This window comes from Serinus canaria, chromosome 6, assembly GCF_022539315.1.
Source record: "Serinus canaria isolate serCan28SL12 chromosome 6, serCan2020, whole genome shotgun sequence".
NCBI lineage: Eukaryota > Metazoa > Chordata > Aves > Passeriformes > Fringillidae > Serinus > Serinus canaria.
Window position 1 is genome coordinate 2288137 of NC_066320.1, and position 26423 is coordinate 2314559.

Consider the following 26423-nt stretch of genomic DNA (forward strand, 5'->3'; position numbering starts at 1 on the left):
TTTAATAAACCTTTGAAATTTTTTTGGAAGTGAGGATTATTTCTCACCAGGGTCTCTCCTCCTCCATTCCTGCACTCCCTGGGTGAACCAGAACAACATATTTCCTGCCACACAGCCATGCTGAGCTTCAACCCTGGCCAATATCACCCAGCTACACTCAGGGACATCTAAAGGCACAGCCCAGCTCCATGGGTGAGCCACCCATCCCCTGATCCCAAATGTGATAAATGGGTAATGTGGTGGTTGACTCTCACAATTAAAGGTCAAATATTGAGTATATATGTTAGGAGAAATTTTATAGATTTACAGGCCTGGGGTTGGGACATTTGGGAGGACATTTGGTTTGTCCCTGTGGCAGCACCTGGCCTCCAATCAAGATTTAAGGAAGTAAAATTCCATCACTGGACAATGAAGGAGTCCATGGACAGAACTTTGGGAGGGTCTAAAGGGTTAAAAGGTGAAGCCTCCATTGTGTGGATGAGCACAGGGTGGGAAAAAAAATCCTCTGCTCCCAGCACTGTAATATTTTCTCTATTCAGTCTTTTGCATTTTTTTGGATAAGGTTTTAATAGAACTTTTAAGGGTCTCTCCACCTCCATTCCTGCACTCCCTGGGTGAACCAGAACAACAAATTTCCTGCCACACAGCCATGCTGAGCTTCAACCCTGGCCAATATCACCCAGCTACACTCAGGGACATCTAAAGGCACATCCAAGCTCCACTCCTCCCCCGATCCCAAGCCTCCCTCCCAAAGCAGGTGTCTGGTAGCTCATTCCATAAGCACAACCTCAACAGATCCTCCCTGACCTCCTTCTCACAGTGGGCTCGACTACTTGAGCCAAAACTTTCCAGAAGGACTTGGCCAGGGAAGTTTCCACTCCTAAAATTCAGTTTGAGCTCAGCGTTACTCGCTTCTCTTTCCAGCTGCTGGTGGGGAGCGCCAGCTCCTCCACTCCAATTCCTGCACTGCAGAGCCAGCCAGGCACCAGCACCTCTTAAAAAAGGCTTTCATAATAAATAAATGAAAAAAATAAGATTTTTTGTTCACCAGGGGTGTGAGGAAAAAGCCTTGGACCAGCTGGCCCAGGAACCACGAGCTTCTGTCGTGTATGGCAGGGAAAGGAGCCAAACACAGAGGTGACAGGAAAGAGGGAAAACAAATCTGTGCAGTCAAAACCATTTCTGAGAGGGTTTGTCAAGCTGGGAAGTGAAAAGCACGGCAGAAGAGTTTCTCCTGGCTCCTCAGATGCTCTGAGACAGAGCCTGTAATTTCTCTGCTGTGTTTGGTTATTTAAGTGGGGACTCAGTGTGGAGGCAGAATCCGTAAGCAGAGCTGACAGCCAGTGGGCAAACCTCAGAGAGAGGCACTGCCTGCCCTGCCCCCAGCTCCCAGAGGTGTGCAAAAGGCTGCTCAAAGCTCTCTAAAAGGGCTTTTAAAGCTGTGTAAGACAGAGCAGCAGCAAAGAAGAGCTGAGCATCCCCATTTACAGAGGGCTCCTCTGGTTTGCTCAGAACTGATCACTTTGGTTAACTCTACGACACAAATGAGAGGAGAAAAACCCACAAAGATATCAATGGCACGTTGAAATGTCTTCACATGATCATTACAATAAACAGAACTCCTGGGGCTCTCCTGGCAGATGCTGTGCATGCAGCCCCTGGCTGCTGGCATCCTCCCCATCAAAGTCAACATCTGCACTGACATGGTACAGGGAGAGTGAGTGCCCCCCATCAGCCTTCTGCAGGTCTTAAAGCAGCACAGGTACCACATAACCTCTCCAAATCCACCTTCAGCAGGTCCTAAAGCAGCACAAGTGTCACACAAGCTCTCCAACCTCACTTACAGCAGGTCTTAAAGCAGCACAGGTACCACACAGCCCTCCAAACCCACCTTTAGCAGGTCCTAAAAGAGCACAGGTGTCACACAGCTCTCCAAACCCACCTTTAGCAGGTGTTAAAGCAGCACAGGTGTCACTCAAGCTCTCCAAACCCACCTTTAGCAGGTCCTAAAGCAGCACAAGTACCACTCAAGCTCTCCAAACTCACCTTTAGCAGGTCCTAAAAGAGCACAGGTACCACACAGGCTCTCCAAACCCACCTTCAGCAGGTGTTAAAGCAGCACAGGTGTCACACAAGCTCTCCAAACCCACTTTTAACCACATGGCTTTGTGCTGGTGCTATGTGTCTCTGCAGGGCATGGAAAAGCTGGGGGAGATGGAGCTGCTCAGCCTGGAGAGGAGAGGTTTCAGGAAGAGTTTAGAGCCCCTTCCAGGGTCTGAAGAGGCTCCAAGAGAGCTGGAGAGGGACTTAGGGACAAGGGCATGGAGGTACAGGACATGGGGGAATGGCTTCCCACTGCCAGAGGGTGATTTAGATGGGATATTGGGAGGGAATTCTTCCCTGTGAGGGTGGGCAGGCCCTGGCACAGAGAAGCTGTGGCTGCCCCTGGATCCCTGGCAGTGCCTAAGGCCAGGTTGGGATGGGGCTTGGAGCAAAGTGGAAGAGTGGAAGGTGTGCCAAATTCCTCCTCTTCTATAAAAGAATGCAAAACAAGAAGTTATTTACAGGAAGTGTGTGAGAAAGCTCATTGCAAGAATGTAAACATCTTAGAAAATCTTAAAAAAAATCAGGGTGACACTGTGGCATCTCCAAACCTGCCTGGAAAAAAGGGAATCACAAAATGCTCATCCCTGGGCAAGCCCCTTGACCAGCAGCACCCCAGGTAATTTCTCCCTGCCTGCTCCAGCTGGGATCCAGCAATTCCTGCCTTGCCCTCACTACAAACCCCTGGGACCATGGAGAATTTTTGAAAAATGGAAGGGTTTTTGTCTCCTTTTGTCTGGGAAGGAATAGGCTGCTCCAGCATGAAAGAGGGAAGTAAATAAAATCAAATAAGACACCAGAACACCCAGGAGATAAGAAAAGGAGCAGGTGTAAAAGGAGGGGTCTGGGTCTGTTAAGATATTTCTGGTGAAAAAAGGGTTCCAGCACTTATTTAAAAAAAAAAAAAAAACCTTAAAAATAATTTCCTCTCCAAACTGGCTGGGTGCCTCATAATTACCAAGAATGATCACAGACCCATTCATTTGATCCTAAAATTAATACATCATGTTCGGAACCATATAGCATTAATTTATCACAAGATTTATGAAACTTGTACTTTTTTCCTAATGAGTTTTATGCAAATTCTCCTCCATCCATTGTTTGCACCCTTTATTTTTTATTTTTTTTAATAAAAAAGTTCCTTTGCAGAAGCTGCTCTGTCAGAAAGTCTCATTGACTTTTATTGATATCTGTCCTTCTCTCCTCATCCCCACAACAGAAGGGGGAAGGAGAGGAGCTGGCTCCAGCCTGGATGGGATCCTGCTCCCAGCAGCTGAACCAGCCATTCAAAGCACTTATTTTAAAGGAAATTAACTGGTGGTTCACTCACACCTTTGCCTGTGAAGGGTCAGAGAACAAGAAGAGCAGCAGGGAATTGGGAAATTAAAGTATTTACACTTCCCAGAGAGGAAAGTCCGTGTTTGGTAAGTTTGGAGAATAAATACAAAAGGTAGGAGGGAGGGAAGCATTAGCAGTGAGCTTTGAGGGGTCATAAAGGGGGAAATCCCACGGGATTAATCTAATTTTTTATGGCAGAGCTGTAAATGCACAAGGTGTCCCATCAGCTAGGGTCCAGCACCTTACAAATCCTGAATTTTCCTGAAGACAGGGCAATCCTTAGGAGCACAGCCAGGATGGTCCAAAAGAGAGAGGCAGGACCACTTCCCATTCAGGCAGGAGAATGTATTTCATTGCTGAGCACTGCCAGCTGGAGATCAGACTGAGATCTCCAGCAGTACCCACAGCCCTCCCTGCAGGATGGGGAAAGGGAAGCCTGGAAAAACCCTAAATACCAGGGGAATCCTGGAAAAACCCTAAATATCAGCCTCACTCCTGGGAGCCGCCTTCATGTGACCACTAACAACTCTTTGTGGGTCACCTAGAGGGGTGGGAAGGGGCAGGATGAACTGGAAGAGCAAAGGAAAACATAAATCTGGGGTGAGCAGAAACACCCCAGCATCACCTGGGGGTTTTTATTTAGAAAAGCTGATAGCAAACCCATCCTGGCATAGCCCCTCTGGCTGCATGAGAGCCAAACCCCAATTTTGGCAGCTCTGGAGGCAAAATCCATCCCCTCTGCATGGCCAAAGACTTCCATGAGCGCTGCTCCACATCCATGCCTGTCTCCAAACAAGCCAAAAACTCAGCCCACCCTCCCCACTGACTCCTCCAGGGAAACCTGGCTGATTCAGCCTTGATTAACACATCTGACACAAAGCTGAAACCCTAAATCCATACAATATCCTTTCCTAATTAACTTTTGCAACCATGAACAGCCCAGAAAGAACGAGGAGTGTTTCCTTTGTTCCTTCCTGCCTTCTTCCCAACTCCCTCCAAAAATATCAATTTTTTAAACTAACCTAGACCAAAGGAAACCCTGTCACAGGGACAGCTTGGGAAAACAGGGGCACACACCCACTGCCAGCTCCCCCTGAGTACAGAAAGCAGGAGGGCAGAAGATGCAGCCCTGGAGCTCAGTGCTTCTCTTTGCCCTTATCCCACGTTCCAGAAAAAGCCCCAGGGCAAACAGGAGAAGAGCAGACCCCCAGAAATGGATTTCATGAGGTGCTTTGCTACTTGGTGTAAATAAATGATGGATGAGTAAGGTGACACGTGCGGGGTTTTGCGTTTTGGCCAGGCGAGGTAAGGTAGCTCCGTGTTAATTAGAAAAGAGAAGCTGCTCTGCAATTAACATGAGGTGGGAGATAAAGCTCGTTAGGCTGCAATGCCCAAGGAGCAGGTCTGCCAGGACTGACAGACACCTCTGGGGTGTCAGACACCCCCAGAGCTGCAGGGCAGGCACATTAGCAATGCTAATGGAGAGCTCACAGGGTGCTCTGGGCTCCCAGGGACTTCTAAAGGCCTTCTAACCCAAACCTCCTGCCAAGGGGCATCTTCAGCCAGAGCAGGTTCCTCAGAGCCTTGTCCAGCCTGACCTAGGGATGAAGAACTGAAACAAGATGCCCTACCACACTCACTGTCAAAATTTCCTTGTTTACACCTAATTTAAATCAACTCTCCCAGCTTGAAGCCATTGCCCCTGTTCTCATTGCAACAGGCCCTGCTGAAAGCCCCTCTGCTGAACTGCTTCCTCCACCAGCAGCCCTGTCGAGCTGAGGAGCTGATCAATATGAATGGGGGAGAGAAGGGAAAAAAAAAAAAAAATTAAAAAAAGCCAACAACAAAACAAACATGTCAGCAAATTCCACTTGTGCGAGAGAAGGGGATTCATTCACGTCTCGTTTGAAACCTCATCTGTGCCTCACAAAAGCTGAGCCATGCCCAAAGCTCTCAGCCTCACGGGGAATACAAACCCTCCTCGTGCTACAGCTTCTGCCCAGCTGCTCTGCTCTCTGAATGGCTCAGGGGAACAAAAATCCAGCCACGCTCAGCCCGGATAGCACAGGGTGCTCGCTCCCAAGCAGGACTGGGTACAGGCATCCAAGCCCCTGAGAGGAATGGCAGGTTTGTCTTTCCAAACAAGGTCTGCTGGTAGATAGAACCAGCACTGGGAGATAGAAGAAACGATGGGAAGGATTCCTCTGATTGGTGAATGGAAAAAGAGATTTGCTTTTACAAATAAACTTTGGGTTTGCTGGTAAATGAAATTGGACATTGAGAGATGAAAGAAACAATGGGGAAGAAAAACCCCTAAATTCTGTAAGAATTAAAAATTAAGAGGGAGGGTTGTACATAAGAGGGGAATCTTTGGTATCAGGTGTTCTGGGAAGTCTGAACCTCTCAGGTACCTCAGCCAACAGGGAAAGAGAGATGGGAAATGTGGCCGAGAAATTGGGATAAAAAGGAGGCTGCGTCCTCCAAAGAGATCCCAGGGAATGCCCCACAGCTTCTCCCCGTATTCAAACAAGGTAAAAGGACTCCTCTGTCTCCTTTTTGGACAGAAACCTCTGGTGTTTGTGGATTAATTTTCCCAACACCCCCAAGGCACAGGCAGTGGTGCCGGCGGTCAGGTTTCGTTGCAGATCTCAGCTCCATGAGGGAAGCGGCCTTGGGCTGTCACCGTAACTCTCTGAGGTTTCAAAACATGCACTGGGTGATGAATTCTGCCTCGTTATAATGGAGATGCGGTGAAATCCCCTCCTGATTTATCTCTCCCGAGGTGAGTTAGTACCTCCTGATCCCCAAGATATGGCTGCAGTAAAAGCAGGGCTCGAGCAGCGGGGCAGGAATCAGAAACACAAGTTTTGGGAAGGTTACATTTCCCACTCCTCTTCCTGTTGGCATCTTATCCCAGGGCTTCCACGCTGTTGTCTCCTTATCACAAAAGTTCCTCACCACCCTGGTGTTTCTCGTGGGCAGCTCCTCAGAGCACTGACTCTTCCTTCCTCACACAGCAGCCCCCTGACCCCAGTGCCCTTCCCAGCCACCCCACTCTTTTATAGAACTCTTGGTAAAGTCAGGCCTGTTCCAAATCTTGGATAACTGGCCCAGCTGCAACTCCTCAGGGGTCAGATTACTTTCTACACCAGCTTTATTTCCTTACATTCCATCCCCCTACATCCTCCTCCTTGCATCACAGAGCTGTGGCAGGATTTGAGTTGCAAGGGACCTTACAGACCACTTTGTTCCAACCTCCCACTATCCCAAGCTGCTCCAAGCCCTGTCCAGCCTTGCCTTGGACACTTCCAGGGATGGGACAGCCACAATGAAAGCAACAAAAACTTTGAGAGAACCAAGAGAAACCACCAAGGGCCTTGGAAGTCTCTCCTCAAAGGTGACAAACACATGCAGCCCATCAACCAGGCACAGCCCAGACGGAGAATTTCCTCCTGTGCCTCTCTCTTTGTCCCTCTGAAATGCCAAAAAGGAGGTGGGGGGGGGACCCTTGGCAGGTGGTGGCTGGGTGTGTGAGGCAGGAGCTTATCTGCAGCCCCGCCAGGGCACGCAGCAAATTGCTTGTTGATGAATGAGGCTATTTAGGAGCCGCTGGTTATTAATGACCCCGACGTGCAGAGACATTGCAGAGCAGCCCCACGTCCCACTGTCCCCTCCCTGTGAGTAATGGGCCACCTCAGCTACAGGGCTTCACCACCAGCTTGGGCTGTTCCACAGCAGGGACAAAGCAAGGCCCTGGGAAAGGATGGGGAGCCCTGCACTGATGGCTCCAGTGTGCTGATAAAGCCGAGCTCCTCCGGGAGAAGTCGGGCAAAACTCCAGTCTTTGGATGGAATTAAACCTAACCCAGCGAGCAAGGCTCTCCCACTCACCCCTGTGAGCTCCCACCAGCCACACACAGCTCCCAGTCCCTGGTCCTGGGCAGCAAACCCAGCCAAAACCAGGGAAAAGCCAAACCCAGCATCCCGAGCTGCCAGTGGCTGCACTCACAACACACAGCTCGCCCTGGAGCGCGGCAGGGCTGATCTCTGCTGAAGCCCAGGAGGCTTTCACAGGGCCATTGCCTCACTCTGCACGTCACAGATGTCTAAACGTGGCCAAGAGGACAATGAGTGAGACATAAAGAGGCTGTTTATTGCAAGAGGAAGCCTTGGAACAGAGCTCCGCAGCGGCTGGTGGGAGAGCGAGGCAGAGCGTGCGAGCACACAGCTGTAAACTTGTTTCTGAGTTAATACACCCACGAGTGTTTTTTCTTTTCCTATGAAAGCACACTCTTCTGCAAACAAACATCTGGAGAGCTCTGTTACAGCTGGACCATTATCCCCAGTGGCTGGGGCATTCAATTAATTTAGCCTTTCTCATTTGCGAGTTGTCTGCAAATAGACTCGGCTTTGCGGGAATCTATTTGTTATTTGAATATATCCAGTGAATGGTTTATTAAAAACATATTTCAGGCCCAGGATTCCTCACTAATTGCTCCTACAACTGTGGCTCTGAGTGCTGGCAACTGGCAGCTCACCCCCCCAGAAATGGTCACCGTGGTCAGGTGGGAATGCCTTTGCATTTTGATGGAATGCAATCTGCCTCTGGAAAGAGCTTTCCGAGGGGTTGTGGAGGCACCTGCACGAGAACACATCCTCACACAAACACACAGCATCCAGCCTGCCTCAGCTGCCCAAAAAAGCACTCAGCAGCTGGTCCAGGGCTGTGAGAGTGAGGGACAAAGACTTGTTTCTTGGTGTAGAGTAGCTGAATGCTTATTGTACACTGTTTATTTTTATATGGTGTTAAAAGGTGCTGTGTCTGGATTTAATAGGTCAGCAAATTACTGACAATCAATTTGTTGGCTGGTAATGGTTAATACACACCTTCCTTCCTTCCTTCCTTCCTTCCTTCCTTCCTTCCTTTCCTTCCTTCCTTCCTTCCTCCTTCCTTCCTTCCTTCCTTCCTTCCTTCCTTCCTTCCTTCCTTCCTTCCTTCCTTCCTTCCTTCCTTCCTTCCTTCCTTTCCTTCCTTCCTTCCTTCCTTCCTTCCTTCCTCCTTCCTTCCTCTCCCTTCCTTCCCTTCCCTCCCTTCCCTCCTTCCTCCTCCTCCCTCCTCCCTCCTCCCTCCCCTCCCCCTCCCCTCCCCTCCCCTCCCCCTCCCTCCCCTCCCTCCCCTCCCTCCCCTCCCTCCCCTCCCTCCCTTCCCTCCTTCCCTTCTTTCTTTCTTTCTAGATTTTATTTCAAATTTTTTTCTTTCTAGGTTTACTTTTTCTCCCCTCCTCCATTGTTTCTCACTGGATAGACTTTTTATTAATACAGGTGGAAACTGTTTTCTCACAAGAATAGATCGATTTTTATTCTTATGATTCTTTTCTCACAGGAACTTCTCAAGCTAGTTGCTAGCTTAGCTGAAATGGCAAGCTCTGATTTTATAAGGCTTTTCTTCTTTTTTTTTTTTTTTCATACATGTACCAGCCCAGAAGTTGTCACAAAGAGAACAAGAGCAGAACACCAGAATTAGCTGATTTTAGGCAGAACAACACCAAAAGCATCTCTCAGTCACTTCCACAGCACCTTGCAGGAATCCACAGGCTCCTGATTCGGGATGCTCCCTGCCCCGGAGCCCCCTGTGTCTCAGAGCTCCAGGAAACATTTCCTGCAGAGTTTGACCACAGCAGCAAGAGAGAGCAGGGTGACAGGCAGTGAAGGGTTATTTCCAAGACTGCTGCAATCCCTTGGGTGTGCAACGAGCCCAGGCTCCTCCTGGACAGGATTCCATGATCCCCCTGGCCAAGGTGACCTGTGAGAGCCTGGCTGCTCTTTCTGCAGGCTGGGTCAGAGCTGCAAGGGGTGGCTGAGCCTGCACACCCCTCCTCACCCGGTGTCCACATCAGCCAGTGCTCAAAAAAACCTCCCTCAGTCACATCTGAAAGCAAGTTCCATTTAAAAATCCAAACTCCACGCTAAATCCCAGCTGCTGGCTTGTTTGAAAGCAAAAAGAAAGCAATCACTGAGGTTTCACAGACTGTTCTAAAAGTGGAAATTTATGAAGAGGAAAGTGATCCAGTATAAGTCCCAGTTTTAGGCTTTTTCCTTTCAGTTGCTCAGAGTGAAGACTTTCAGAGCTTCTCTTTCCCCTGGAGCCCTGATTGAGGGAGAAATGGGAGGGGAGACCACTAAATTCAGCATCTCCCTGCTACAGGCACACTCCAGAGGCTCCTGGGACCCAACAGATCTCACACACATCCATTTTTTTCCCAGCCCCTTTGGAGCAGCAGCTCCAACTCCTGTGCAAACCAAGCTGAACCTTTCCTGTGTTGGATGTAGAAAACCCTCCCTACCCTTTCCACCCAAAACTGATTTCCAGACCGAGCCCACAGCAGCCCCACTGAAGGACCTCATGGATCTCCCTAAAGGAGTCTTGGTGCATCTCAGCTGGGAGATGAGAGACCCCACAGCCCTGGGGACGCTGTCCCAGAGGCTGCCAACCCCCATGGGGTGAGGCACAGCTAAAAACCTCAAAGAAAACCCCAAAATAAATTCACTCCACCAGTCAAACCACACCACAGGCACTTCCATGCAGTGCTGCTTTGTGAGCTGCCATCAGCAAGAAATGCACATTTTTTCCTCCTTCCCATTAAAAGAGAGCCATTCTTCTTTTTTTTTGTTAAAAAAACCCTTTTATAAAGATTGTCCTTTATTCTAGCCCTTGTCCTTGGCAGGATGCAGATACCCTGGCCTGGTAACTCCCATAAATTCCTCAAATTTGGGCTGAGATTGTATCTGTGGTTATTAAAGAGTGATATTAAACCTTATCAATCAAGAGTGAATGCAAAAGGAATAAGGGAAGGATTTTCCTAGGAGTGAAAGTGCAAGAAATTCATAACCAACTTAATACCTGCACCAAAAAGAGATACTCATGAAAAATCTACTTTAAAACCAGTTTGACTCTGTCCATTAAAAAAAAAAAAAAAGAGGAAAAAAGAGAGACCCTGGGGGTCTCCATCACCCCAGGGATTTCTCCTGCAAAACCCCTGCTTCTCTTTCAGCTCCACCTCCACCTGAGACATAAATCCCAGGCTCCTCAGGTTCTGGGATGGCTGTGGGATGAGTTCATTGTCCCATCTGTCCCTGGTGTCCCCTCCCAGGCACGGCCACAGGCTCCCAAACGACTGAGGAGCCTGCAGGCTGTTTCTGAGCAGCTCAGGTGCCAGGCAGGATGCCAGACCTTGGGAACCTGGGCATTCATCTGGAGATTTACAGCCAAACCTGTCACGCCTGGGGGAGCTTTTCCCCCCAGGAACTCTGCCTGAAGGTCGCTTTTCCCCGGGCACTGAGCTCCAAGAAACATTCTCAGCCACCTTGGCCCCCACCAAAGGGAAAGCAGGGGATGGGATGGCCACCAGATAATGTGAGCAGCCTCAGGGCACAAATTTCTCCAGTATATCATATAAATATATTATATATATAATAGAATATGCAATAATATATATCATATATAGTCATATTATACAATATATCTATTTTTTATTATATATATTTATATCTATTTTTACATAGAAAGATATATACTATATTTTATTATATAGTTTTAAAAACTAATAAATAGATATTTATATGTATTTATTGTATAATAATGTATTATACAATATATAATATATATTATATTTATCTATAATATATTTATTATATTTATATATATTGTTATATTATTATATAGTACATTATATTATATTTATCTATTATGTATATATAATATTATATTATTATGTATCTATAATATTATTTCAATATCATTTTAATCTATAGCACATTTTATATTATAATGTAAAATGCATTATGAAATGAATATTTATTATATAACAACGTATTCTATAATGAATATAATTATAAATAATAAATAGATATTTATTTAGAATTATATATAGAATAAAAATATATTTAGATTATAAATAAAAATATATATTATTTATTCTACAATAAATAAATTATAAATAATTATTATTAATCTTTATATATTCTGATGACAGAATAATATATATAATATTATATATATAATGTATATAATCTTTATATAAGCTGATGACAGACACAGGAGGAGCTGCTGAGGAACAGCAAGTCCAGACATTTAAGAGTGAGTCTTGGAGCAGGCAGAGGGAAAACACCTTCCAGGAGCTGCCAGGGGCTGGATGGCAATTCCAGGCCAACAGCTAAAGGAAAAACAAACCAAATAAACCTGCCCAAAGCAGGATTAGCTGGGCAGCTGGAGAACACACCTGGAGGCACAGCCCACCCCGGGCAGGGCTGAGAGCCAGGACCACCAGCAGCTCCCACCTGGACCCCAAACCTTGGGATGCCCCAAAAGGATGCTCTGGCATCAGCTGCTTTCCAGGAGAGGCTCTCCTCTGCCAAGCCCCTTTCTCAAGGCCCCAGGCACCCCAAAGAGGAGGGTGTCTGTTTGGGAAGACCCCCTGGATGAGGCAAGAGCTCTCCTGCATCAGGACAGGCTGGTGGCGCACGTGCTGCTGGCAGAAGAGATCAATTCCGACAGGGAAGGCTCCTGGGCTTTGCACTCAGGGCAGCACCAATAAAACCAGGGAATCATTTATTCAGTCAATCCCAGCCATCCCTAACCACGAGCTGTCTGACAGCAGCCCACAGATTTCCCTGGTGTATTCCTATTTAAGGCAATAATCCCTGTGGATAATTCTGAGACTCCGGCTTGTTTGGAAAGCGCAGAGTACAAAGATGTTTCTGAGATGTTTCTCGTGTTCACTGTGCCCTTTCTCCCCCTGTCTGAGCCATCAGACCAAGCTTACAAGCCAAACAGGGATAATTCCAAATCAGGAATTTGCTTTCTCTTGGTGACATCCGCAGAATGCTCCTGCCTGTGACCTGGGCAGGAAGGTGACCTGCACAGCTCCAAAGATATCTGCACACAAAAATTCACCCCCCACCAACATCTGCAACACTTGTCCAGCTTGTCCCAGGATCAAAGACAAGAGAAAGGCCCCCTGGAGTGAGTGACAAGACTGTGGATGGTGACAGACTCACTGCTTCACTGCTTGGTGCCTTCCAGGCTGATTCGAGCAGGTAAAACACATGGAAGGGAACGGGGATAATAAAACACACAATAAATTCTGAAATTAAAGCTTCAAGAGCAAACACTCCACTCCAACTTCCCCTCCAGGACAACAGGCATCCTTTTCTCTCCCAAGACTTCCCTTGCACATCTTTCCAAGCTCCTCTGCCCTCCCCTCACTGCAGCAGCCAACACCTGCTGCACGGTGCATCTCCCCATCCAGCTCCTTCCCTGCCTTCCCAAAGCATTCCCGTGCTCCAGGGCAGGCAGCAGAGGAGCACACACCCATTGCCACGTCCCTGCAGACAGAAGCCACCCAGGTGACAAACACAGGCTGGGCCAGGAGGAAAGGGGGAGCAGGGAGGGGGCAGATCTGCAGGCTCTGATCCCAGGCGCCCGACCCCTTCCTCTCCCTCGTTGTGGATGAGGTAAATTAGCTGTGACACTCATTAGCTGCAGCTCCTAATTAGTGAAAATTAATATTGGTTTTGATAGGAGTGCTGGCTGAAGCTCTCCCAGGCAAAGGCATTATTGACCTTGTTATCCTGTTCCATAGCAAGTTACATCCCAGAAACTGCTTCTCGTGGAGACGACAGATTGCAGCTGCCTCCCACCCTCCACAGCTCCCTTCCCCTTCCCTGCCAGCACCAAGGGACACATCCAGCCCCTGGAGAGCCCCCTCAGCCCCATGGGCACCTACACCCATGCCTGGCAGCATCCCAAGCTTCCCCATCCCTGCCTGCACCCCAAAATGCCAAGCCCCACCTGACTGATGGTCCTTCCTGTCCCAACAAACTCCAGAGCCAGCAGAGGAATTGCTCCCCACCACCTCTACTCCCAGAAGAAATGAAGGGGAAGAGCTGCAGTGGAAAGGCAGTGACCATTTGATAAGGAAAGGAATAGGAGCAGCATTCCTTGACCTCTGGGATTCCCCACCCTTGGGGTGGCAAGGTCCCAGACCCCAGTAAACAAAAGGAAAACATTTTGCTACCAAAGTTATGCACAGAACCCCCAGCACAGTGCATTATTCACACATTAATAACAATAAAGGTGTCAGGCTGCCAGAGAAGAAGTTAATCTCCTTCAGAGCACAATTAAGGATGCCATTATCCAACCACCTGGGGCCACTTGCACACGGCTGTGGGTTTCATGGGATGCAGGGATGAGCCCCTGCCTGCCAAAGCAGCTGCCCTGTCACCCCCTCCAGCCAGGGCACCCCAAACACTGACCCTACACCTTCCTCAAAGGAGGCTCTCTGCATATCCATGACAGGAAAGCTCCTTAAAAGACATTTTCTCCACTCCTGGGAGCAGCATCCCAGTGCCTGCCTGGGTGCAGGATACACCGAGAGCAAACCCAGAACTCCTACAGGATTTGCTGGTCCTGGGGTGAACTTCTACTCCTGGGGGCTGCAGGGGGGAAATACCACCTCTGGATTCCAACAGATTCCAGCTGGTTTTACAGTGGAATTGTGCCTGCACCAAGCACAACAATTTTGGCTTTTGAGACGAACTGACCAGCAAAATGAAAAATAAAAAAAGTTACACCCCCAACTTACAACCTGGGATGGAAAATCGAGCACCTGGTTTAAAACCCATGGGGGCCTCCCCTCTTTCCTAGGAGACATCTTCCCACCTATATCTGCCAGAAACTGCCTGTGGAGCATCCCAGCCCCAGTGAAACTCAATCTCCTGCCACTAACTTCCAGGATGCTGCCAATTTTCATGGCTCTACCAGATCACCCTGTTGCAGGGTGATAAAACCAGCTTGGCTATTTTTTTTCTCCTCATACAGAGCCCAAATTTCTGACCCTTTCAGGGGAAAAGCAGGTGGGTAACAACTTCTGGCTGATGCCCTTTGCAAGCCCTCACTCCTCACCTGACGGGAGCACAATTTTTCCAAGGCAAAAAACAACTTGCAAATCCTGGGAGATGGTTTTGGGTTTTTTTTTCCCCTTTCCCACCCTTCATGCCCTTAGGAAAGCTGCTGGCAGAGATGTGGAGGCAGGATGGTGCTTTCTGTGTGGTCGCCTGACTTCTTGCCTCCCCAGCCCACCAGGCAGCAGTGCTCCTTGGCAGGGAAATGCTGCTTCACCCAGCAGGATGTGTTTAATTTGGTGCTGCTGCCGTGTGGGAAAAGGTGCATTTCCAGAGCCAGGCTTTTCTGCAGTGCTGGTACTTATTTTACAGTCTTCTGCCACATCTTATTCCTTCCCCTCTATTTCCCAAAATCATTAGTAACAACCATCAATCTCTGCCTGGGAGGATGCTCCTCGTTTCTCTCCATACCCCAAATTGTTCATCTCCCTTGGACTTTCCCTATTTCAAAATCTTTCCCCCCCCTCCTCTTCTTTTCAAATTACCTGCTTGAAACCAGAATAGCAGAGGGAGTAAAGCCACCACATCTCTGTTTATAAAGGATATTATGTTCCACCACACCAGCTCTCACCTCTGAGCTAATAATCAATTAGAAAGGAAAAATAAAAAGGTTTCTCCAGATTCAGGCACCAAATCACCCTCCTAATTGCTCACAGGCAGCAAGACAACCTCCGTGGTGATACAATACCAGAGCAGGCACCTGACAAAGCCATGCAGATGAATGGAATAAAATTGAGTTACTAACCATTAAATGTCAAGTGGTTGAAATCTTTCCCCCTCGTGTACCCAGCAATATTAATAAATCTTTAAGAGAGGGAGCTCACAGAGCTTTTTTTCCCTGCCCTGACCAGCGCTGCAAACGGAGCAGATGTTTTCACAGAGCTGTCCAACAAGGCTTCCCCTTTCCCCCCCTCCTGAGTGGCCACAGTTCATTCCAAAGCCATCAATGCACCTGTGAAAAATGTGCATTTTCTGACTGGATTCTTGCAAATGTTTAAGTGAATATTATTTGTGCTATGTTAGAAAGTTATGCTGTATTAAATCTCTTAAGCAGTGTCTTAAATACTGTTTTAGGTTATAACAAAATGTTAAAATAGAAACTATGCTATGTAGAATACTTTTTTTTAAAGAGAGGAATGAGATAGCAGCCACAGGACACCTAAATCTTTCAGAGAAAGAGAATTTATTGCTCATTTATTAGAACAAATGAACTTCCTCCTGCCTCACTCAGCCCTGAAGACACTGTTAGGATTCAGAGGAAGAAGCTGACACTGAAAGATTTCATTCTGGAATGGTCTGGGTAGAAAGGGAGCTCCAAGACTGCCTTGTTCCACCCCCTGCCACGACCAGGGACACCTTCCACCATCCCAGGGTGCTCCAAGCCCCTTCCAGCCTGGCCTTGGGCACTCCCAGGGATCCAGGGGCAGATCCAGACTGCAGGGATCTCAGATGTGCCAACATTAGAAGCATAGGTTGAAGGAGTTAGGGTTATTTCCTTCTTTTTTAAACTCACACCACCCAAATACACCAAGTTTCTGGTCTGGCAAAACCAGAAACACAGTCATGTTCACCACTGTTTGCAACCAGGGCTTTTTATTTTTTTCCCTGATGGTAAAATCCCAGCTCACCTTCCCCACCAAAAATAAAATTATGAGTGTGTGCAAATGCAAGAGCTTCCCTCCAGCACAGGGGAGGACCCTTGGCTAATAGAATACCTCCACAAAGATACAAACACACACAAAAAAAATTTTTTAAAAAAATATATATATGTATGTATGTCTCCTAGCTTGATATATCCATACACATGTGCTTTCCCCCCCTCCTGTGGATTTTTTTTTCCCTTTGTTAAGCCTGACTCACTGCTCTTTATCAGCTTTGCCACCCATGTTAATGCCTCCAATCAGCCTGGAAGGGCCAATTTTCCTGAGCTGGGGCAGTGGCACCCCAGAGTGACAAGGACCAGGGCACAGCCAGAGAGAAGCCAGCCCTGCACAGATAATTAATGCTGCTGAAGCCATCCCAGACATCAAGAAATCACCCCAGCCCTCATTACCCAACTCCCACATCTTTCCCCCTCTCCCTGGAAAGGGCCTGGCCCCCGTGCCAGGGCTCAGAAGGTGGTGAGATCAAACCCCTGGGTGGTTTGATGAGGAGCAAGGTTACCCTGGCATGTTAATGAGTCCATATTGCAAATATATACTTCTTAAACACCAGCATTAATGTTACTGCCTATTAGCAAAGCAGATAGGAAAGTTTAAGTGATTGATGAAGTGATTAATTTAATGATGCAGGGTTAAGGGCTTGGGTGGGAGTGGGGCTCTTTTTTTTGGTTTTTTTTTTTTTGGTTTTTTTTTTTTTTTAAACCTTAAGTTTCCTGATGTTGGGAATAACTAATTTCCCAAGCTTTAAGTTTTCATTAAAGATCCTGTACTTTCTGCAGCTCAACAAGTAATTTCATCAATGGGCCTTCAGATGACAGAGAAAGCACACTCAGAAAACCAGGCTGCTCCTCTGCAGAGCTCTCAAGAGCCCTGAAAATTCAGTTTTAGGCAGCAAACAGCCATTGGGTGATAGATAAACACTGGAGAGGAAGGAGAGGTGGCCACAGCCTCGCCCAGTGAAGGAGAATCTCAGCAATGGAAGGCTCAAAGCCAGGCAGTCTCCCTCCCAGCCTGGCACATTCCTCTGGAATTACCCTCCCTAAAAGGCCAGATCATTCCTGTCCATTCTCTTAAATAGTGTGTTAAATACAGTTTTAGGTTATTACATAATGTTAAAATAGAAACTATGCTAAGATACTTTTTTTAAGAGAGGACTTGCACCAAAATAGCAGCCACAGGACACCCAAATCTTTCAGAAAAAAAAAGAATTTATTGCCCCCTTATCAAATTCAGCCCTGAAGAGACGCCATTAAATTTCAAAAAATAATTGACACTGACCGAACAAAATCCTTTGTTTGAATAAAATTCATACATCAGATATGAAGTATAGGAATATGGAACAGGCTGCTGCTTTTAAGGGTTAATCCTCTGTCTAAATGTGTCCTTTTTCAAGCTTATTTTGCCCAGAAAGAGGTACCCAAACTATCCATAACTCTTTGCTTTTATTGTCTCATATTGTCCTAAATTCTAATTGTCCAAATTTTTCTTACTCTAATTATATTACTATTTTTAAAACTATTTTACTACCATCAAACTTTTAAACCTTTAAGAACAAATAATTAGCATTTTCCACCATGGATCCATGAGCTCTGAAATGATTTAATCAGCCCAGAAACAGGCAGGGATCAGAGAGCCACCATCTTTTTTGGTCTTTTTTATTTTTCCTTCCAGTGATTCATCTGGAGGAGCCTGGTCACAGCCTGTGGGATCAAACAGGTTGAGTCCCACACTGATAACCATTATCTCCAGCAGCAGCTTGAGTGGCCCAGCACCCCCAGGGACCTGTCCTGGGTGGTGCCAGAGCTTCTCCCTGTGCAAAAGGCAGTGTTGGAAGGGATGACTGCCTTGGAAAGGACAGACAGAGTGTGGAGGATGAAAGCCTGGAGATGAAAAGCCTTCTGGGCCAGTCCTTGCCTAGGACAGAGAATTAAATCATCCACAAATATCAGAGGGGTGTGCTGCCTCAGATCCACGTGAGGAGCCACCCTGCCTGTGAAACACCACGCTCCTCTTTGGTTTCCTTGTGAAATAATTGTGTCCCAGCAGGCCCAAAGTGTCACACACCAACCTAAACCCTTTAGTGGCCACTGGCCACCAAAGTGCAGCCACTCCTCAGTGGCGCTCCACTGCCCCTGGCTCCTCTTGGGCTGCAGGGGCGCAGGAAGAGCCACAGCCCCACGGGCAGCACCAGCTCCAGCCCATGCTGATGTGGGTCTTACAAGAGCAAGGTTCAGCTCTGCCCATTCAAATTCAGGGCAGAAATATCCCACAGCGTTTGCCAGCTCAGCAAAAGCTGCACAGAGCAAAAGGAGGGAGAGAAACCATGAAATTCCCTGTCAGCCATCCATCCATCCATCCATCCATCCATCCATCCATCCGCCTTGCTCTCTGAGCATGGTGCACCCCAGGATGGAGGGCACAGCCCAGGGCTCCTGGGAGAGCCAGAGGGAAGGAAAAGGGGGCTCTGAGCAGCAGGCACAGCCCAGGTCACTGGGCATGGCCCTGCTGGGGCTGGCACTGCTCACTGCTCCTGACCTGGGACTTGCTGACTTGGGGCTTCTCCGTGGTCCCAGGGTAATTTGTGGTGCTGAGGCAGCTGCTGGAAGCCTGGATGCTGAGAATTTCTGCCTTTCCATGCTCAAAGACCCCCAAAGAGAACACTGCATTTCACCTGAGGCTGTAGAGAAAGCTTCCAAAATTGACAGGACTGAAATTACAGGTGTGCAGTTTGAATAGAAGCGCGGTAGAGAACTTAAGAGTTTAAAGTTTGAGGATATAGTAATATATTTAAAGCTAAGACTGAGATTTTTAAGGTGATAGCTAGTCCTGCTTCACCTCCTTCATGAGTTTGAGTAGTTTTTTTGAGTAGTAGTTTTTTTGAGCAGTAGTTTTTACTTAGTGAGCAATCACCATCAGCTGTGTTGGACTCTGAGGAGTCAGTCAGGAGTTTTTCATTCTCATTCTTGTGCAGCCTTTTGTCTGTATCCTTTCTGTATTCTTTAGTTTTAGTATGGTTTTTATATAGTTATAGCATATATAGTTCAGTTATGGTTATGGTATATAGTTGTAGAATATAGTTATAGTATATTGGTTTTATATATAGTTATGGTGTATAACTATGGTATAGCATTCTTTAATATAATACCATAAAATAATAAATCAGCCTTCTGAGAACTTGGAGTCAGATTCCCATCTCTCTCCTCGTCCTGGGGACCTCACAAACCCAACTGGCCACGCTGTCCCCACCTTGGTGGCCATGCCCCTGACAGGACACAGCCTGAGGGCCAGGCCAAGTGCATGTCATCACCTCCATTGCAGGGTGAAGCATTTCCCACTCTTGTAAGACAACACGATTCCGAGGTGTTCTGGCTGGGATGGAGGGAAGTGGGATTGCACTCGTCTTTTGTCACGCATTTGGCGAGGCGTCAGGGCGTGAACGCTCGCAGAGGAACCTGGCTGAACCCAGGCTGGGTGGTTAGAAGGCTGCTTACAGAGCTGACATGATGGATCATCTTCATTTTCCCACTCCTGTCCTGCTCACAGCAGATCCATTTGCTGGGCAATTAGACTGCAGTCATTACATTATGCTAAGAAGACGCTGCTCTGGCAGCAGCAGGGACCCTGACCAGCCTGGAGTGCTGCCTGCCCATTCCCAGCTCCTGCAAATGCAGGGCTGGGGTGGGGATTCTCATCTCTCACCCAGCACAAGGTGAGAGATGAGAATCTTGACTCCCTGTTTCAGAAGGCTGATTTATTATTTTATGATATATATTATGTTAAAAGAAAATGATCTATTAAATTAAGACAAAGGATTTCATCAGAAGGCTGGCAAAGAATGAACAATAAAATCTCCTGACCGACCCAGAGAGTCTGACACAGCTGGACCAGGATTGATCATCAAGCAGAAACAATTCACGTGACACCAACCAAAGATGCACCTTGGTAAAATCACCTCCAGACCACATTCCACAGCCATCAGAGTTATTGTTTACATTTCTTTTCTCAGGAGAAAAATCCTAGCGAAAGGATTTTCAACAAATATCTCAGAGACACAGGGCCACTGGTGAAGGCAGGAATGATGCATCTGGCTCCATGTGCTCAGAAGGCTAATTTATTACTTTATTATACTGTATTACATTAAAAAATACCATACTAAAGAATACAGAAAGGACACTTACTGAAGGCTAAAAAGAGAATAATGAAAACTCCTGACTCTCTCTCCAGAGTCCTGACACAGCTTGGCCCTGATTGGCCACAGAGTGAAAACAACTCACACTAAAATCCAATGGAACAATCACCTGTGGGTGAACAATCTCCAAACACATTCCACATGAGCACAACACAGGAGAAGCAATTGAGATAAGAACTGTTTTCCTTTTCTCTGAGCTCTCTCTCTCTCTCTCTCTCGCTGCCTTTCAGCTTGCCAGGAGAAAAATCTTGGGCGAAGGGATCACGTAGAGGAAATGTGAATGCCACACCCAGCTGCTGGCAAATCCAGGGCTGTAGTAACCCCTGTGGCACCTTCCCAGCTCTGGAAAAGCCTGGGATTAAGCAAAATGGCCCTTGGGGTGATTTTGCTTGAGGCAAACAGCAGCAGGATGGAGACGGACAGTCCCTCTCCTGCACTCTCTTCTCCCAAAGGGGTTCATCCAGTCAGTACTCCCATTTTCCAAGAAAAACACAGGGTGACAGAGCTGCTGGCAGCTGGCACTGCCCTGCATGCCTTGCCCATGCCACCACAACTCAACCAATCCCCATCCCTCCTCCTCATCCTCCTCCTTCCCCTACAATTCCCTCCCCGGAGCTCCCACCTCCCGCTCCCCCTGCACGTGTCTGTGTGTGTGTGTGTGTTATTTCACCCATTACTTCTGGGTGAAATAACTGACTACAGGGTCAGTCCACCTGAAAATTGCTCTCCCCAGACCTAAATGAAACAGATGGGCATTGATGATGTTTTGGGAGAAATTAATCAGCCTGGACCGGCGGCAGCGCCAGCAGCTCCCCTGGCCCAATCTCGCCTAATGAATTCCGAGCTCTCTGTCTTAATAGCTCCTGACAAGACTAATTTACTCTTGTAAGTGATTAGAGGGGGAATGATCTCTTAATTGTTGCTTAAGATCCCTTTTGGCACGGCAGGCAGCAGGCAAGGAGCTGCTGGCTTTGGAGGGAGGGATGGGCGCTCAAACAGACCTCAAAAAAATACAATTTTTCTTTTTTTCCCCCCCAGGAAACAGGCACCACACACAGCTCTGCTCCTCACACTCAGGATATCAGGAAGGTGTTTCCAGATGGCACCTTTTTTTTTTTTTTTTTTTGAAGTTAATAAACCTTAACTCAGAAAACACCTACCAACAGCAGGAAACACAGAAACAACTGTGTGTGTCAACACTTCCCAGGCTGACATTTCCCTCCGGTGCATCTGGAAACAAAATCCCAAGGTGCCAATATTCCTTAGAGTCGATTATATACACACACACAGTGCAATACAAAGTTAAAAAAAAAAGAGAAATTCAACTGCCAAAGTAATTCCAAGAGTGACTTGACGGGCATAATGTCTCACTGGAAAGCAGGCTGGAGGAAATCTCCCTATTTTCTGACAAAACAGGAGTTCAGTCCCATTCCCACGAGGTGTTTCAGGCTCGAGTGCTTGGAGAGCAAGGTGCTCCGTGAGGAAGCATTTCCATGAAGCTGCTCCCAGCCAGCTCCAGGGCTTCTCCTGGGTGGAAACTCAGCCACCACGCTCCACCATCCACCCAAACCGAGACTACACATCCTGCCTGACTGCTCAGGCACCACCCCAAATCCCACAGGAGCCGCCAACTCCTGACCAAGGGCACCCTAGAAGGGGCAGAAGGCTCAGCTTGCAGATCTCCCCAGCAACCCTGAAGGGGAGGTGGGTGCAGTAAGAGCCCCATCCCTCAGGAAGGTCTGCCCGGGCTGGAGGTGGGAGAAGGGACCTCCAGAGGCTCCATCCCAGCCTCCCAATCGATTCCTCCCCCATTACAGGGCAGTCAGGAGCCCTGATTGAAGAGCACAATTTTAATGGACTGAGAGCCTGGGAAGGCGCCCAGAGCGACCGGGTCGATTTCTGCATTTACTAAAAACCAACCCCCAGCCAAAGGAAGCAAGAAAAGCTCCCTCTGCCCATCCAAAGGAAAACACTCCTCTTCCACACTTTTCCCAAGGTGTGGTGGCAGCCAGTGCCCATCCCACTTACCCACGGGAGTGTCCTCGTTGATCAGCAGGTAGGTGTCAAAGAAGTAGTTGATGAAGTATGGCAGGCGATTGCCCTGGCCTGGGGAGAGGACAGAAACAAGGAGTTATTTCCCAAGGTTGGGAAGGGTTTGGGAATGCTCACAGGAGCCACTTCCCTCCAGCAGCCTTTCTGGTATTTTCCAAAAGGCAGAGGGGAGGGGGAAGGCCGACAGCACAGGCACCGGGAGCATCAATTACTGCTTTAGCCCACGGATATTACCTTTGCTATGCTCCCACAGCCGAGAGCCTTTTGCCTCGTCAGGCACCCCAGCAAAGCCCCGTGCTCCTTCCCTCTGCCATCACCGGGGCTGCCTTTCCCTCTAATTGCCTCCTTTCACCTCTAATCACCGGGCTCGCTCCTCTCCACCACCTCCTTGGGAGCGCCGAGCCTGCCCCCGGCCCGCAGCCTCATTAGGGGACAGAGCCAAGTGCAGAGCACGTAGGAGAGTGACAAAGGCAGCCTGGGCTGGGGAAAGAGCCAGCCAGGAAGGATCTGCTGCGGGAAGAGAGCTGGGGGGAGAGGCAGTGATTTCCCGGGAAGGTTTGGTGGGGAGTGCTCAGCATCCCAGGAAAGCAGAACAGACCAAACCTCAGCAGCCAGCCCAGCTCCCAAGGGAAGGAGATGCTCCTGAGACCTTTCAAGCACAGGTGCCAGGTGTGCATCCCACCAAACCAGCTCCTGGGGCGTGGGATAGGGCAGCAGCACGAGCTGCTCCTATCCCTGCATAACAAGGCAGGGATTTCTCAGCACTGCCCTCTTTCCTGAGGCACCAGGCTGGTTAAACACCCTGAGAAATGGGAGAGCACTGGAGGCAGCGCTGTTGCAAAGGCACATTTAAATCCCAGCCTCTGGAGTTAAGCACCTGGAAAGAAAATAGAAAGGAACCTGACAAAATGGGTTATTTGAGAGCTGAGGGCATCTCCAGGGGCCTGGCAGCACACTTGTCACTGCCTGCCACTGGGGCCAGCAGGCTCTGGGAGAGGCAAATGAGGCTGAAACACCCCCAGCAGCCCTTGGCACGCAGGACTCGCTTCTGCAGAACCTTCCTGTTCCAAAACACATTCCTTCATATCACCAGCTGGCTAAAAACAAGGTGCACTGTCCAACTCCAGCTGCAGCAGGTGCTGGGAGGTTTCCAAACCAGCCAGCACACAGGATCTGCGTGCTCTGGAGGAGGGAGAGCTGCCCCTCCAGGGAACAGGGCCCTGCTTTGGGCTGCAAATCCCAGGACAAAGCTGGAATTTCCTTCTCAGATTGTCACAGCCACCCCTGGGACCCTCAGCACAAGATGGGGTTCCCCAGTACAGGAAGGACATGGAGCTGCTGGAGAGACCCCAGAGGGAACCGTGAAGATCTGAGAGTTTGGGCTCCTCTGGGCTGGGAAAACTGGAGAAGAGGAGGCTCCAGGGACACCTTGGCTGGTGGAGGTCTCTGCCCATCTCCTGCCACCCCAGAGCTGAGCCATCCTCCTGCAAACACCCCAAACCCACCCAGCCCCACCTGCCCCTCACATCCCAGCCGGTGGCTTCGCCAGGAGCTCTGCAAACCTCCTGGCAAGAGTGCCACAGACTTCTTTTCTGAAAAATCCTTTCACCAGGATCTTTTCTCCTGAGAAGCTGGGGAGCTTCAGCTTCCCCAGGTTTTGCTGCTTTGGAATGGGATCTGCAGAGTTGTTTACCCAGCGTGTGGGCTGTTTTTCACTTGATGACCAATGGCAGCCAGCTGTGTCGAGGCTGTGAGCAGTCACAAGGTTTGATTATTCCATCCTTTCTTTGCTAGCCTTCTGATGGAATCCTTCCCTCTATTCTTTAGTTTTAGCAGAGCATTTTCAATATAATATTTATCATAAAATAGTAAATCAGCCTTCTGAGAACATGGAGTCAAGTTTCTCCTTTCTTCCCATTTTGGGGCTGCCTGCAAATTCCACGGAAGGGCTGCTCCATCCATCACCTGCAGTGATCCCAGGCACCCATCCCTTACCCCTATCCCAAGCCCAGCACCTGTGCCAGCACTTGCTTATCACAGGGATGGCAACCCAAGCCCTGGGCATGGTTTGGGAGAGAAGGGCTGGAATTCTGCTGAGCTGCAGAGCCTCCAAATCCCTGGCTCCGTGTGCTGCCTGTCCAGGGCTTTGCAGTTTGCCCCTGCATGGAGGGAGCTGGACTGGCAGTCCCCACTTCCAACGGGACAGAGTGGCAAGTGACCTCTCAGGGAGGTAAAGGACTTGTTCTTTTCCTTGTTTGCTCCCTTTCCAGAGGAGCTCCAGCTCCAGTGAGGCTCTCCTTGATCCAACTCGACACCGGAGGGAGATTGACTGCGCCTGTCACTCACAGCTAATGTCATCCACTGACTGCCTAATCAGCCTGCCAATCTGGGCAAGCCATCTCCAGCCTTCAGGAGGGGAAAAAAGGGGGAAAAAAGCCTTTATTCCAAAGGGCACAGTGCTATCAAAGGGACACACGCTGCCTATTGTTTATCAGCAGGAGCCACACAGGCACCCCGTCCCCACACCAGCACCCAGGGGGGGATAGGCCAGCCATGTAACAATCCCAATTTTCACGGGGCTTTGCTGCACATTCACAGCTCCTCTGCACCCTGGGATGTGCCAAAACCTGTCCCAAAAGGCACGTTTTCTACACCAAAAGGCCATTGTCCCACCAGCTCCCTTCCTGTGCCAGGAAAGACCCAGAGCATCAGTGGGAGGCTCTTCTGGCCCACAGCCCTGCCTTTCCCCCAGCTGGAATTAGAAAAGAGGTTTTGCAGCTTGGACAGGAATTATTTCTCCTCCTCCTCCCCCACTCCCAGCACATATTTAAGCACAGTTCAGGTCATTTTGCTGCTGGAAGCAGAGGGAGAGCCTTGCCTGCAATATTCTGCTGCTACACAGCTGACAAGCTTCTGGTTTACATCCCTGCCTGGGATGCCTCCCTCTCTCCCTCCAGCTTTCTTTAGGTTTTGTTGATGTGGATTGACCTCATGCCAGGTCCAACACCAGCTCTGCCTTGGTCAATCCACATCTGGAAGTTCCCAAGAGCTTTTCATTGAGATACCCCAAGAGCATCTACCCCTGCTGGGCTCACCAGCACATCCACCCTTCTCCAAGTGGTGGATGTGCTTCTCTTCTTTTTCCAGTCCCACCAACCCTCTCCCAAGAGGGGCCACGTCTGCAGCCAGTAGGGGCTGCAAGAAAATTGGGAGCATGATGTGAAGGTCCCCACGATTTCCTGGGATGGAGACATGAAAGATCTGATGGAGGCAGGAGATTTGCTCACCCCCACCCCTTCACCCCAGCAGTGCAGCTCTGCATATTCACCAGGAGACCACTGTGAAAAATGTGTATTTTCTGATTGGCTTTTGGTAAATGTTGAAATGAACATTATTTGTGTTGTGTCAGAAAGTTATGCTGTATTCAATTTTTTAAGTAGTGTGTTAAATACAGTTTAGGTTATACCATAATGTTAAAATAGGAACTATGTATGTGGGATATATTTTTTTAAGGAAGGAATGAGGTGCTCGCACCAGACAGCAGCCACAGGACACCCAAATCTATCAGAGAAAGAGAATTTATTGTTCCATTATCAGAAGAAATGAACTTCTTCCTGCCTTGCTCAGCCCTGAAGACTCAGTCAGGATTCAGAGGAAGAAGCTGACCCTGCCCAGACAGAATCCTGTGTGTGAATGGAATTGATGCACCATGGATGAGGTGTATGAATATGCAACAGGCTGTTGCTTTTAAGGGTTAATCCTCTGTTAATGTGGAGCCTTTTTTGGGCTTATTTTGTCCAGAAAAGGTACCTGAACTGTCCTTAACTCTTTGTTTTTATTGTCTCCTATTGTCCTAAATCCTAATTGTCCAAATTATTATTACTTTAATTATATTATTATTTTTATACCCATTTTACTATTATTAAAAAATTTTAAACAAGTGACTGGCGTTTTTCACACCACAAAGACAGCAACTGCCCCCTTTGCACCCTGCCCACCCATCCCCAAGCAGGGAGAGAGCAGAGACAGACCTACCTGGAGAGACCAGCTCCAGGAGCAGGAGGACAGGCAGGAGGTTGGCAGCAGCAGCCACGGGGTGCTTCATGGTTCCTGTCAAAC

The 26423-nt window shown here is 48.4% G+C and overlaps 1 protein-coding gene across 1 annotated transcript in view; it reads right to left on the reverse strand.

Moving 5' to 3' along the window:
* CDH23 (cadherin related 23) overlaps positions 1–23153 on the reverse strand; it is a 181110-nt gene extending 157957 nt beyond the window's left edge. Inside the window, 3 exon segments of the mRNA XM_050976130.1 lie at positions 22281–22358; positions 22992–23031; positions 23034–23153. Coding sequence (XP_050832087.1) covers positions 22281–22358; positions 22992–23031; positions 23034–23153 — 238 coding nt within the window.
* Between the last annotated feature and the right edge of the window lie 3270 nt (positions 23154–26423).